At 41.5% G+C, this 14,965-nt stretch overlaps 1 protein-coding gene across 2 annotated transcripts in view; it reads left to right on the top strand.

Moving 5' to 3' along the window:
- INO80 (INO80 complex ATPase subunit) overlaps positions 1–14,965 on the top strand; it is a 545,189-nt gene that overhangs the window by 431,824 nt on the left and 98,400 nt on the right. For both annotated transcript variants that reach the window (XM_086937360.1, XM_086937361.1), the window contains 2 exons: positions 4,623–4,781; positions 14,072–14,174. In XM_086937360.1, the coding sequence (XP_086793486.1) occupies positions 4,623–4,781; positions 14,072–14,174 (262 nt within the window). The remainder of the gene's footprint in view (positions 1–4,622; positions 4,782–14,071; positions 14,175–14,965) is intronic.

The following is a 14,965-nucleotide window of genomic DNA, read 5'->3' on the forward strand; positions in this document are numbered from 1 at the left end:
ACTTGCTCCATTTTTATTCTGCCTATATATAAATTACTTGGAAAGTAACATCAGAACTGGTAATATAGATGCACCAACAGTAGGTTACAGGTCTCTACTGGCCCTATTATACGCTGATTATTGTGTTTTAATGTTGAGAACTGGGGTGGGATTACAAAGGCTTTTAACTGGTTTTAATGATTTTATATGAGACCTTGGCCTAAAAACCAATGTTGCGAAATCACATGTAATGGTAATAGGTAAATCTCCAACAAAAACATTTTATATAAATAATGAAACACTGTCTCGGGTACCAATTTTTTCTTATTTAGGTAAACTTTTTAATGAAAAAGATTCATGGACACATCTAGTAGATGCAAGGATTGGAAGCTTTAATAAAAACACAGAGGCCATCTTCAGATTCACAAAAAAATTAGGCTCTCACCCAATTAAAGCCATAATAGACATCTACAAAGCACGGACATGTGCAGTTGCTTTGTATGGTGCTGGAGTCTGGGGCTTTACCAATACCCTGGGGATTCAGAGAGCAGAAAATATGATGTTAAAACGTATATTGACATTACCTAAAAGCACTCCTGCCACTACGTGCCAAAACGAATTAGGTGTAACACCATTGACTTTTTATATGCAATTATTTCCCCTGAAGCTCTGGCATAACATTTGGACCAAGGAGGAACCAGTCCTGAATTGTGATGTCATTTTAGACTGCTTGAAACTAGACTCTGTAAAAAAAATTCCCTGGTTATCCTATATTCACGAACAATTAGGGAAGCTGGGTTTGGAGGACTGTTTCAGCACACTGGGTGATATTTCTGCAATCCCAAAAAAAATCTGAAAAAGGATTTTCTCTTTTATTTGAAGCAAGTAACACATAGTAAAGAGATGGCAAAAAAGGGTTGTAGAGCACTCATTATTAGTCAGCTCCCCAAAAATTGCACTGTACCTTTCCTTCTATTTTAATCAGGTCAAAATGTTTTACTTGATTAGATTCAGGATGGGCATTGCTCATCTCCTGGCGTCGTACCCATGTGATGTATACTGTGATACTAAACTAGAAATGTGTCCATGTGATTCACTTTCTGCACAGAGCACCTTATATTAAATTTTTTTTGCAAACTTTATTCTGGCCCGAGACGTACCTTTTTAAAACCATTATTAAGGTTTTTAAATATTAGAAAGTGCCACCTTGCGCTGCGCCATCTACTTCTCTTAAACGACGAATGCATTTGTTTAATGATTTGTAGGTATATTTCCTAGGTATATTTGTAGGTAAATTTGTCAAAGATTAATTTTATTATGTATATTAACTGAATTAAAATGTTATTATTGCTCTTTTATGGCTAAATTAGCTGAATAAAGATCTTATACTGACTGATTGACTTCATAAAGGAAAATGAAGGGCAGGAGCAGTACTGAGTGAGAACAGGTGAATGCTCTCCTTGTATGAGCTGAAGCCTGCAATGTGCCACCATTGATTCACTCTTATAAGGAAGATATTTGGTGGCAACTGGAAATTAACCTGCTAGAGGGTTTACTTTCCACATGACCTGTGAAAGAGCACCCCGTCTTGCAGACTAAGCAGATATAATAGTTTGTACTTAGTGTGGATTGCCACTCATTGGTGTCTACAGCAGGTCCATCAGTGTAAATAACCCACTAGCAGAATTGATCTCCGTAGGCTGATGGAGATGGGTAGCCATGACCCCATCATGACCCAAATATGACCAGGCGCCTGCCAGTTATTGCCCAATGGTGTAATTGCACCAGCCACTATCATGCCATTGAGTGGCACAGTGAAGTGCCACTGCATCATCAGGACACTTTAGCAATGTGGGTAAAATAGTGGAGATTTGTAAGCATGAATTGTTCCATACAAGGGATATTCCACAGTGAGACTATCTTCATTTAGGAGCAGTGCCATTTCTAACTTATTTGTACTCTAAAGTACATATCTGTCAGTTGACCACAATTAACTGCATGGCTCCCATCATTAGAAACATGAAAGGCAGTATGTTTCACAAGTTCACATTAAAATTAGTTGTTCGCTGTGGATTTTTGGAGAAGTTTTTAGACTGCACAAAACCAGGTCCTTAAACAATAGAATATTACCCTAAAGTGAGACAGTATGTATACTATACAGCTGACCTGTCCCCCGTTAGAAAGTACTCAAGAGATACGATAGCCAAAAAACTCACTTGTTTACTCACATCTCAACACTCATGGCCCTCACTGCCACCCTACCATCTGTTTCCTTACATCATCAAATATTCCCTAGTGGTTCCTTGTGCTGCTCAGTGATAGCATCATCAGGTGTTCCATTAGCTTCTAAACCGATGAAGAACCTGTGAGCCTATCTCCTATTTCCTCTCCTTCACACGCAGCCTATCCACAACTAACTATTTAGGACATACAAATTAAGACATTAATAAAGAACTTTGTTTTAAAAATGCATACAATTAATAATAAACTAATTTACTACTCCTAGTGCTAACTAATCTGCACAGATTTGTAGTGGGTTTATCTGTGAACACCCAGCATGGTGTTATAAGCAGTATGGTCCACCTACTACAAACCGGGCTCAATGTTGTTAATCTGAAGAGTTTCGAACCCCCCACCTTTCACCCATTGTTAAGTTACCCCGATGTAACCTGGACAAAAAGACGTTCCCTGAAGGAATATTTCCCCAATAAAAGTACAATTACCTAGTGCCATTTCCTATTTAAAAGAAAAATTGAAGCCGTGACTTCAGAACTACTGTCCTAGATCACATACTCTCTCCTATAGATGGTGGCCCAGCATAGCTCCCCACAGATTCTCGGACGCCACAGTGCCCCCTCTAGGCATCTTTCATGTCGCAGCATGCCTGAAGAAATATGACCATTACCCCTACACTGATAAATCTGACTGACTCCTCTCACTGGCCTCCACCATCTTCAGAAACCCATGCCTCATCTGCAAAAGCATCGCCACCAGCCCATCATCTGCCCCATAAGCTCTCCAACTCTGGTGGATCTTGGCACACCCACAGCCAGGACACCATCAGATTGGAGATGAAGCAGTGCAACAAAAAAAACTACCCAAAAAGGAACAAGCCATATACATTTATGCACCCAGGATCTGGACCCACATTACTTTGTACAAAAGACCGGTCCATCAGTGCTCCACTTAGAGACAAGAGCTAAAGTCACACACCTTAAAAAATGTCCCAATGTGGTGACAGTCCTCTTCTGCTCTCAAAACCCAACTAACATTTATTTGTTTACTGCATATTTGCCTTTGAGCCACTACAGCACTCTGCTACCTTTCGGCTAAGTTTGTGCTTCACAAATACCAGTTTCATACACAGATACCAAAAATTACAGAAAAAAGATAATTAAAATACAAAAATTATGTCGCAGAGGTGAGAGAATAATACTGAGGAAAATGACTTCATCTGTTATTTGCGCATAGTCTCCTGGACCTGACAGTGATGGTTTGCATAAACTGACATGTGTTGATTTGTCTTGCCTTCTGCATTCAGTCATTGTTTGTGGATTCGTGCCAGGAGACACCTCCCTCTTGTGTCAATAATTGGCTCCTCCCTCACTATCCCGGAAATCCGTTAACACCAACTTCATTTTGAAATCTAAATTCAGGCAACTCATTAGAAGAGCTGCTGCTTTGTTGTCAGTGGACGTAAACTGTGAAAAACGTTTCCAGAAACGAATCAAAAGAAGAGTGCTGTAGTATTCTGCAAAATGTATTTTTCTCATGACGCTTCCTATCCATATAGTTCCCAGTATAATCTCTATTCCTAAACTCTCTCTGCAGTGATACCATCAGTGGTATTACTGTGCGTCTTAAGAGATGGTTAGATACATTCACTGCTTATGTAAGTGCAAATTTACATACAGAGATCCTGGAGTTCTTGACTCCAGTTGTGAATTGAGTGACCTTTCTCTGATTACAGTAGAATCAGACTAGTTCTTCCTATCATTGGACACTGCTTTAGATTTTCTAATTAACTTTCATCCTCACTTCCACTTACTGTCTCTCAACACCACTTCTACCTCTTCTTTAACCGTAGCTTCACCTGACACATTACACAATTATCAGCGTTTTTGATGAAAAGGTTTCTTTAGCTAAGTACCAGTGAGTGGGTTTAGTGGTTTAGCTCCAAACAAGTGTGGTATCCATTCTGTTTTAGGCCTGCTCAGGAAGTCCAGTAATCATGCTGCATCAGATTATTGGCTATTGCTCTAGCACAATTCTGCACTCTATTTCTTCTAGTAGTCCCGCACTGTGCTGTTTCTTAAATAATTAAACATCCACACAAAAGATTTCTTAAAGGGAACGCATTTCTCTTGATGCTTTCAAGTACTTCTATATAGTATGGTGAAAAAATGCAGTTGATACCCATGGCTTTTGGCTGAGTAGTTTTTGCGAAAGGAGTAATCTTTAATGTAGGAGAAACTATTCATATGCCCAGGTTCTGAGAATTCCAATACCTTTATCCGTGAAGAATGTTCCGTACTCCGCAGTCCTCCTGTCTCTTCATGATAGCAGCATCAGTGAGAAGTGGTATGTTTCTGAGACGGTTTTCTTTTGTGCTGTGGATTCATTCTTTTATTGTCTCCATGTAGGTGATATTCTACGACAGTGACTGGAATCCAACAGTAGACCAGCAGGCTATGGACCGAGCTCATCGGCTAGGTCAAACAAAGCAGGTCACAGTGTACCGTCTGATATGCAAGGGCACCATTGAGGAGCGTATCCTACAGCGAGCAAAGGAGAAAAGTGAGGTAAGGGAGAAGATTGATGGATGGAAAGGAGTAGTCATCGTTATGATGGACTGTGGGCTCAGCTTCTTGAGTCACTCAAGAAGAGCCCCAAGCCATGCATACAACAAGTAAATCGTCAGGGGGTCTAAAATACTGTTTATTGCCAACACAGAAAAAAATTGTATATGTCGGTAATCAGTCACATTGGATATTTATCTGAAGAATTAAAATGTTGCTGAGGTGTGTCTGTTTACTTTCAGTAACCACTTTTTCAGATCTCACAGTGCTAAAGGCCGCTGCCTGAGACATTCATAACTGTCTGCTGATAGCACATCCCAAATTTGTTGGATTTCTGTTGAAAATAGGGATGCTCGTTTTGATCAATGTTCGAAACGTTGAACTATTAAAATGCCATAGTGCAGTTGTAGTCTCTGTCAGCTGTCTTAAATACATTAGCCACAGATAGGCATCCCAAAACTGTATCTGATAGAGACATCTAGCCGCAGATTCCTTAACTTTGAATTTCCGAAGTGTCAGACTGGATCTGGAAGATTTTTCTTTGAGCAGTTCCCCTGCACACTGGTAGGTGGCGTTGGTCATTCGGACACTCAGAGAAGAAGCATAAGAAACATAAGAAGTCGAAGTGTGCTTAGACTTCCCCTTGTCTGTCGACTGACGTGACAAAGGAGCATTGTTGCCAGAGCACTGTATCTCAGAATTGTTGTCAGAGCCGACTTTGAGCCTCCCACTATTTCCGCAGCTGTAGCGACCCCCTTCTCAGATTAAGGAATTATATGACGTCATGATCCAACTTGCATTAAAAACCTTTCTACCCTCCTTTAAGGTGAGGCAGATCCAAGTTTTTACAGACAACACCTCTGCCATGTGTACTGCAATAAACTAGGCATGGTGGGCTCGTGGACCCTTTGCCGATAGGCCCTGCGTCTCTGGAAATGTGGCTGGAACAGAAGGGCATATCCCTGGTGGTCAACACCTGGCGGGTTCACTGAACGCCTGAGCGGAAAACCTCATCCATCGATGCCTAGCAGATCACGAATGACGTCCCCTCATAGAGGTGGCACAAGATCTCTTTTAGCAGTGGGAATAGATCTGTTCACCTCCACTGAGAAGGCGCAATGTCAGCAGTTTTGCATGCTGGAGTTTCCAAGGCGTCTCTCGCTCTGAGACTCTTTTTATCTTAAGTGGAGCTAAGTACCCCTTTTCACCCTTCCCACTCCTGCCCAGAAGATCAGTAACGACTGGGCACAAGATATCATTGTGGCTCCGGACAGGACACAGAGAGTCTGGCTTCTTGAGCATCTCAGTTTGAGCATCAATCTTTCAATCAGGCTGTCTCTTCAGGGGATTTTCTTTTGCAGCATCAGGGGATGGTTCTGCGCCTGAATCTGTCAACTCCATGCCTTCTTGCGTGGAGATTGAACTGCAACAGTTGACCGATTTCAACCTTCCACCCAAAGTCTGCAATGTTATTCTGGCATCCAGGCGTCCTAAACCAAGACGGTGGAACAAATTTGTATTATGTTGTGCAGAAGAGTCTATTCATCCTCTTTCTGCTCCTCTGTTTGATATTCTTCTTGTTATCCTTGCTCTTATCCAGCAGGCCTCTGTTTTGGATACTCTCGGGGGCTTCCTGTCTGCTCAGTCTGCTTTTTTGTGACTGCCTGACCAACCCTCTTTATTTAAGTCCCCTGTGCCTCAGTGGGACCTTAATTTGGTTCTCACATTTCTGATGTATTGTTACCATCAATACAAGCGTTCTAGTGACAATAACATTTGCCCGGAGGGTGAGTAAGCTACAGGCTTTATCAACCAAGACTCCATTCCTGTCCGTTTTCCCAGTTAAATTGGTGCTTCACACTAGAACTTCTTTCCTGCCGAAAGTGGTAAGACTATTCCATGTGGGCCAGTCAGTCTCCATGCCTACCTTTTACACTCCTCCACATCCTTTAAAAGAAGAGGAGCGACTCCACCGTCGAGACCCCAAAAGAGCCTTGCTGTTCTATCTTAATCGTAGAAGAGAGTTCCGGGTGGACGACCAACTCTTCATGAGGTATGTGAGAGCGAAGAAGGGTCGGGTGGTACAGAAACAAACCATTTCGCGATTAGTCATTTTCTGTATATAGATATGCTGCACACTGGCTAAGAACCAGCCCCCCTGAGTGCTTAAGGGGTTATTTCACAAGAGCTAAAGCTTCTACCACTGCGTTAGCATGTGGAGTCCCAGTCCTAGATATCTGCTAGACAGGAACGTGGGCGCCCCGGCATATGTTCACCAAACACTACTGCCTGGACAGTCAGGCCTGCAGGGATGGGCACTTCGCCCATTCAGTCTTACAGGACTTTTCAGTTTAGAAGTTGTCTGCAGCCCACCACCAGGGATGGTATTGCTTGGGTATCTTTTCAAAGATAAGGAATCTGTGGCTAGATATTTCTATCAGATAAACAAGTTACTTTCCTTCAGTAACACAATATCTGGTAGAGATAGGATGTAGCAGCTAATTCCTTACCAACCTGTCCATCCTCCCTGCTCTGTGGACAAGTTTCTAGGGTTAGAGCGCATCCCTTTTAGGGCCCTAATTTGGATACACCAGTGTCCGTGCCCTTCATGGCTCTGTGCTTCTGGTGTGGAAAGTCATGGAAAAGTAATTGATGTTAGTGCGCAGAGATGACTATATAGATGATGTTGATGTCACCTCTGACGACGCCACGGAGAACCATCTGACGCCTCCTACTGGCGAGCTGGGGTGTTGCTCGAAGAAAAAACTTCTTGATCCAGTCTGACACAAGGGAAATTCAAAGGTAAAAAAATCTGCGGCTAGATCTTGTCTTTACCAGATAATGTGTTACCGAAGGTTAGTAACTTGTTCATTACAACTATTATAATGAATCCTAGATAATTAATTAATGCACAAAAATGATTCAGTTGTTACACTGTACCTTAATAAGTGGCTTACAATGAATTGTGTCCTCCTATCCAGTGTTTTAGGAAGTGTCCACTAACCTTTTTCAGAGCTTTCAATATTTGACATATGTTGGAACATAAGAACAAATGAATGATGTAATTTGGCTCTTGTCACACAATGAGATTAAGTAGGTACAAACCTTTTTGTCTGGGCAGTGGTTACTGAAAAGTATTAGTTGTGGGCACTTTTATTTTCCTCTGATGCTTCAGATATTATTGCACTTCCAATGTTTTTCCAAATGTTTGCACGCCGTGGCTCACACAGGGAGTTGGTAGTGTGCTTGGAACTCAGATACACTCTCAGATACACTAATCCTTAGGACTGCCACACAATAAAGCTATCTCCAGTCGAATAAAGCTTCTAGTTTTGCAGGGTGAATCCTTTCTGGATTCACATGCTGTGCAGTTCCCCTGGGAGTTTATTCAAGCGCTCTACAAACCCGCAAATTAAATTAAATTAAATTAAATTAAATTAATTCTAGTGGTTGGGTCTGGAAATCTCCCCAAAAGCTTTTGTCCTTCTACTCTTTTTGTTTTTTGTTGTTGATGGGCGTCGACGTGCCTCTATTTGGCCTTGTGACATCATTGTGCTTCCTCCGGAAGCTCCCACCTATGGTTGCCATCTTCAGATTCTTTTTTTTCCCTCCGTTGGGTCCAGATGGATACAGAAGGCTCGTCAACAGTTGGAACAAAAGAATTGCCAGAAATCAAACAAAATTCGCCAAAAGTCTACCGGAGCGAAGAAGACATCAGACGAAGGTACCGAAGAAGTTCTGGGAGCAGGACAAGGTATACTCAGTGACAGCTCTGGAGAATGCATGTGCAGGGCACTCCTTGTACATGGTGATGGAGAAGACTCCATTCCAGTTTTGCAAAGACCGCCACCATTCGTTGCAGAGAAGGACCAGCACCCGGTCTGCAACCTCTGCCTGCCGGTAGATCACCGTAGTGAAGATTGCAACACTTGTTCAGCGTTCACCCCAAAGACTCTGAGGGTAAGACAGAGAACAGCCTAACATACCATGCAGGGCCAACCTCCCGCTCCATCTCTACGAGACTTGGGCATTTCGAGCGATGAAGGGGAGAACGTCACCAAAAGTCCAAAAGGGGATACAGAGACCGACATCCCGATCATGGATGCAGACCAAGGGGCCTAGAAGACTTCTCGAACAGAGGTAAGAGACACATCGTCTTTGAAGATCTTAACCGAGGCATGAAAATCCAACTCTAAATCCTCAACAGCAGCATCAGTGTTGAAACACTCGATAACCGCAGGGAAGACCAGAGAGATGAGTACCCTTGGGTCCTTCAAAAAGGACACAGCAGCAGTAAATAAAGAGCCCCGAAAAATCCAAGATGTCAAAGGACGATCAAGGAAAGAACGCATCAACCTTGAAACAGGAGCGGTTGAATACAGAATGACACAGTTCAACGGTGATATTGTTTTTGAAGGATTCTTCATCGTCAAAGAGAAAGCATGTGACCTCGACATCCAACAACAGACAGTGGAGATGGAGAAAAAGAAGAGGCGTCTCAAAGCCAAAATGATCAGTCTTTTACAAAAGAAGAAAGACTTCGACAAAAACCTTAAACAGTTTTGTATCCCAAATAAGTCTTTGACATTACAGAATCAAGGGGACGAATGCCTCTAGGAAATAGATCCACCTTTAACTCAAGAAGATCATGAACAATAAATATTCTATGAGGAGGAGGATGAACAAATCTACCAGGGTTTTGAGACATCAGAATACCAAGGCACATAATGGCAACATATAGAAACAGACCCACCAGAAGAAGGTGTAGACACTTATCCTTCAAGACCATCACCACCTGATGATATTGGAATATATAACCATGTTCTAAAGAAAGTAGGAAGTAGATATTGGCGGCAATTAGAAGAGGAAATAAGACAATCATGTTTTCTACTAGAAACTCTCCGGCCCACACAATCAAGGAACCAATTTTTACCAAGTATTTTGGATCAAGGAAAGGAGGCATTTAAAGTACCAGCAACACGTAAGACTGTCACTCCTAGGACAGAGAAGAAGTATAAACACTCTTCCAAGGATCTAAGCTACCTAAAGGGAACAGTTCCAGCAGATTGAATAATATCTACTGCTAGGAAGAGAGCTAATGTCCCAAGCTTAACGGGACCTCCTCCAGATAAGGAGAGTATGAGGATGGACCTCATAGGGCAAAAGGTTGAAAGGAGTGCTGCGAAACCATGGCATATTGCAAATTTCAACGCACTGCTTAGTCGTCACGACTATCAACATTGGGAGGAAATTGGTGAATTAATGAGACATCTCCCAGAGCAGTACCAAAAGAGGGCAGAACACTTGGTGGAGGAAGGCAAAAACATCATCAATACCGGTTTCAAATTTGCATTTGATGCTGCAGAAACATCAAGCAGACAAATGATGATCGGCATTACAGAACCACGCCATGCCTTGTTAAGAATTTGAGATTTTAAACCGGAAGTACAAGCTAACATACTAAATGCACCATTTAATAGGGAACAACTATTCAGGAGTGCGGATGACAAGACTCTGAATCAGTTGAAAAAGGACAATGAAACAGCAAAGTCAATGGGGGGGCTCTGCAGTGCAGAGGCAATATGCGGAGTGGAACAGCACCCTCACAAAAACCCAAAGGAAGGGACTCCTTCCACCCAGGAACGTCACATCGGAAGTACCAACAGTCACATCAGGGAAGTAGTCAGGCAAATCAACAACAACCACAAAACTGACTGTACCAGCAAGGCAGACAGTCCTTTCGTGGACACCCATGCAGAAGAGGACAACCACAGAGGGGAGGGGCTCCCCATCAAATAAGTGACTTGACAAAGTTCATACAAGACACTCGTCAAACATCCAAGAGTGCAGCATTAAGAGTACAGACCCACATAGGGACAAAAATAGAACATTAACAACTTCTACTTTCAACACAAGTAGAAGGCCTATGACACATTTACTCCAGGAGTGGAGGAAAATCACCACAGACAAGTGGGTTTTAAACCTAATACAATCCGGATATTGCATAGAATTAGACAAGACACCTCCATGCAAAAGACCAAAGAAAAAGATACATTCAAAGGAGGTAACATCACGTTTACTCAAGAGGGTAGAGGAAATACTGTCCAAGGATGCTATAGAATTAGTACCAAGACTAGAAAAAAACAAGGGAATCTACTCAACATACTTCCTAATACCCAAGGTGGATGGGATTTGAAACAAATTTATAAAATTGCAAAAACGTAAAATGGCTACCCTACAAGAGGTGATACCTCAACTACAAGTAGGGGATTACATGATGACAATAGATTTAAAGGACTCTTATTTACACATTCTCATGAACACAAGCAACAAGAAATTCCTCGAATTTGTGATAGACAACAAACACTACCAGTTTAAAGTGCTAGCATTTGGAATAAAATCAGCACCAAGAGTATTCACAAAGTGTCTGGAAGCAGTAGCAGCACAGCTGTAAAAACAGGGCATATATGTTTATCCTTACTTAGACGACTGTCTGGTAAGGGGAAACTCATACAAAAGATACAAAGAGCACATGCAGCAAGTAATAAGAACACTACACTAGCTCGGGTTCTCAATACAAATGGAGAAGTCATCGCCTCCTGACAACATTGCTACCAGTACATGGGGAATGCACTGTCGATAAATTGGTTAGGGAAATTTGCAAACGCTTTTCCCCCAATACCCCTTCTTCACAGGGTGATCAGCAAATGCAATATGAACAGCACAACCCTGATACAACTTGCACTACAGTGAGCAACACAAATGTTGTTCTCAGAACTAACAGAACGATCACAGGGAAAGATTCACAAATTGCCAACCAGGCCAGCCCTGTTGTCAATGCAGGAAGGAAGGGTGCTTCACCCAGTATCAGAGCCTTTAAACCTGGCAGCATGGTTCCGGTAGACTTGCAATTCAGACATCTAAAGTTACAGGAAAAGACAATGGCGGTCTTAAGAGAAGCAAGAATACCAACAACTAGAAAGTTTTATATAGCTAAATAGACAAAAAACTTCACTCTGGTATCTTAAAGAAGGATTATTAAAACATGTTCACTAGAGATAAAACATTGCCAAAGTACTTAACAATAATTCTAGATTGTAAGCTGACCTATACATCTTTAAAGGTTAATTTAGCAGCAGTAGTGGCGTACACAATGGGTCACATTGAACGAAGGTGCCTGCACCCACATGGAATTTAAGTATTGTGCTCACACAATTGATGAAGGTACAGTTTGAACCGTTACACAAGGCTACATTACAAATGCTCACACTAAAGACTGCTTTTTAGTGGCCATAACATCAATGTGCAGAGTTAGTGAGTTACAAGCACTCACTTTACAGGAGCCTTATTTTCAAGTTCACAAAGACAGAATTATCATGAGAACCCTCCCGCAATTCATGCCATAGGTTATATCACAGTTCCACATGAACTAAAGTATTCAGATACCAAGTTTCTTTCAGAGACCTAAAACTCATGCAGAGAGGAGGGCAATACACAGTTCTAGATGCAAGATGTGCCGTATTGCATTACTTCGAAAGGACAAAGGCTGACAGGAAAACAAAACAGCTAATATGCAAATAGTTTTCTAGGAAGGCTTGTTACCAAGAACACAATTGCAAGATGGAAAGCACAGACTATTCATCTGTGCCACAGGAATGCACAAGAGACATTACAAAACACTCCTGGTTCACATTCAACAAGAAAGAAGGGGACAACTATTGATTTCTTAGCAAATACTCCACTACAAGACATTTGTATGGCAGCATCTTGGTCATTAGTACAAACGTTCACAAGACTCTATGGTGTGGATTTTCAAAAGAACAAGGAAGCACAGGTAGGGCAAAAGGTCTTACAACATCTGTTCTCAAATGAAGCCTCATCTTTCACTCAACCGCCACTGTAGTAAGAAACCCATACAAAATCAATGCACAGCATGTGAATCCAGAAAAGATTCATGCTGCAAAATATATAGTTTGTTGCCTGTTGGTGTAGTTTTACAGCTTGAAGACTTGTCTGGATTCACAAGTGAACCCAACCTCCTACGACAAGAAGATGAGGAGGAAGCAGCAAAAGGAAAAAAATTAAAATAAAAACGAATGTGAAGATGGCGTCACAAGGATCACCAATTGAAGGCACATAGAAGCCCACCAACAAAAACAAAAAGAGTAGGACAGAGTCATTTTGGGAGAATTCCGAACCCAGCTACTAAATAGTAGAATAATGCACAGCATGTGAATCCAGAAAATTCTTCAAGCTGCAAAACTACACTGACCGGTAAGAAACTATACATTTTATACTAGGCCTGTACATGTCAGAAAGGTAGGGCAGGTATAAAAGGCAACACTTAATAGCAGAAAGTCCTAGTGCATTTTGGGGCTCCATTGCTTAGAAAATTATGCCCTCCAGAACCAAATTTCTGTGATGAAATTAAACTCTATGTATGTTGATAATGATCAGTGAGCATTTCCTAGATCTTTTATCGATCCATGATGATTCCCATCAGGCATACCACTTAACTAAGTCATTGAATTCTACCAAAGTTTCTTAGATGCAGTAGGTTTGTCTGTTTTTTTACAGTTTCCATTGCAGCTCTGGGTTTAGGCAAGACATTTCAGTGTCTGGGAGCCAGTGCTGCAGTGATGGTACCTAAAACCACATTTAACAACTGCTCTGAGCAGGTGGAAAATGTGTGCATGAAAGCTCTCAAAAGAGGGTATACCACGCAGAATTCTGCCTCATAATTCCGGGTCTGCACAGTTATTCCACATTCTGAGAGGTTTAACTTGAATTGCAAGAATTCCACTCAAATAATAGTAATTTCTGTCACTGAGATTCTCCGCATGGTATTCTGCAGTACTGTTAATGGGGGCCTGACTGTTTATAAACATCTACCCATAGAAGGTTAATGTTTTACACCTCAAGGTGACATGTATATCGCTTTACTATCTTTTGACAAGCTCTTCATATGCGATTTAGGGGAGAGAAGTATATAATTTGTTAGCCAGTGTCTCTCCGTGAGTGGACCTTAATGACCCACTCCAGCACCAATGGTAGCTGCAGTTTTTCATAAAATCCAAGATAAAAGAATTGGAACGATAAAGCCTTCGCCTCATGCAGAGCACAGCATGTAAATGGCTCGAATTTGGCAAAGCCTTTCTTGAAATACATTCTCTCCTTCATCAATGTATTTGTTGTTCTATTTATTAAGCGTCGTGTAAAGCAAATAGAACTGCAGGGCCCAGCCTTTTCAAGTATCATGCTGCACAACATCCGTACCCCTTTTTTCATTTTAGATCCAACGGATGGTGATTTCAGGTGGGAATTTCAAACCAGACACCCTGAAACCAAAAGAGGTGGTCAGCCTTCTGTTGGATGATGAGGAGCTCGAGAAGAAATGTATGTTGAGTCTGTTTTGCTTGCCCCTTCTTTTTCCGGTCTTGTATGTATTTGCAGTGTTTTATTTGATTTGAAATATTCTATATTCCATATTCTATATCATCTCCTCCGGTTTAGTAGTCTATATAAAACCCTGTTTATTTGCATGTTGGAAACTTAGGAATTCTAAGAAAGCATCATCACTGAATGTTGTGTCTCTTTATCTGCATGGAACTTTCTAGCCGTTCTCTTGAGTATTGCGATGCAATATATATATATACTCCAATTGCAAGACGCAACATGTTACCAAATAGTTTACCCGCTGAAACCTGTTGGGTGTACATGATGGCTTTAAAATAAATTCCCACTAAGCCTTTGACGAGTGCATAATTCATTTGGAAGGAGTGCATTGAGTACTTTACGTGCTGCGTATATATATATATTTGCTCCACAGCTTTCTTCATAAATCCCTCAGTAGAAGAAAAACAGCAGCACTGACGTTTTTCTTCTACTGAGGGATTTGTGAAGAAAGCTGTGGAGCAAATATTTTGGACGCGGTACACTAACGCGTGGCAGCACCCGCCAGCAGAGTGACTCGCGATACTGGTGAACTTTGGAGCAAGGATATATATATATATATATATTTTTTTTATTTTGAAAGTTTTATATAGCGCAAACAAGATCTTTGCAGATAACAGAGCTCTTTACAAAGGCATCAATGAGTGGTAGGGTGAGTACACGGGGGAGCATAGTTAGGAAGGTAAGGTGAGGTACGGTAAGGTCAATGCAAGTAGTACAAATAGGAGGATCAG

This window comes from Lissotriton vulgaris, chromosome 9 (assembly GCF_964263255.1).
Source record: "Lissotriton vulgaris chromosome 9, aLisVul1.2, whole genome shotgun sequence".
NCBI classification, from domain to species: domain Eukaryota; kingdom Metazoa; phylum Chordata; class Amphibia; order Caudata; family Salamandridae; genus Lissotriton; species Lissotriton vulgaris.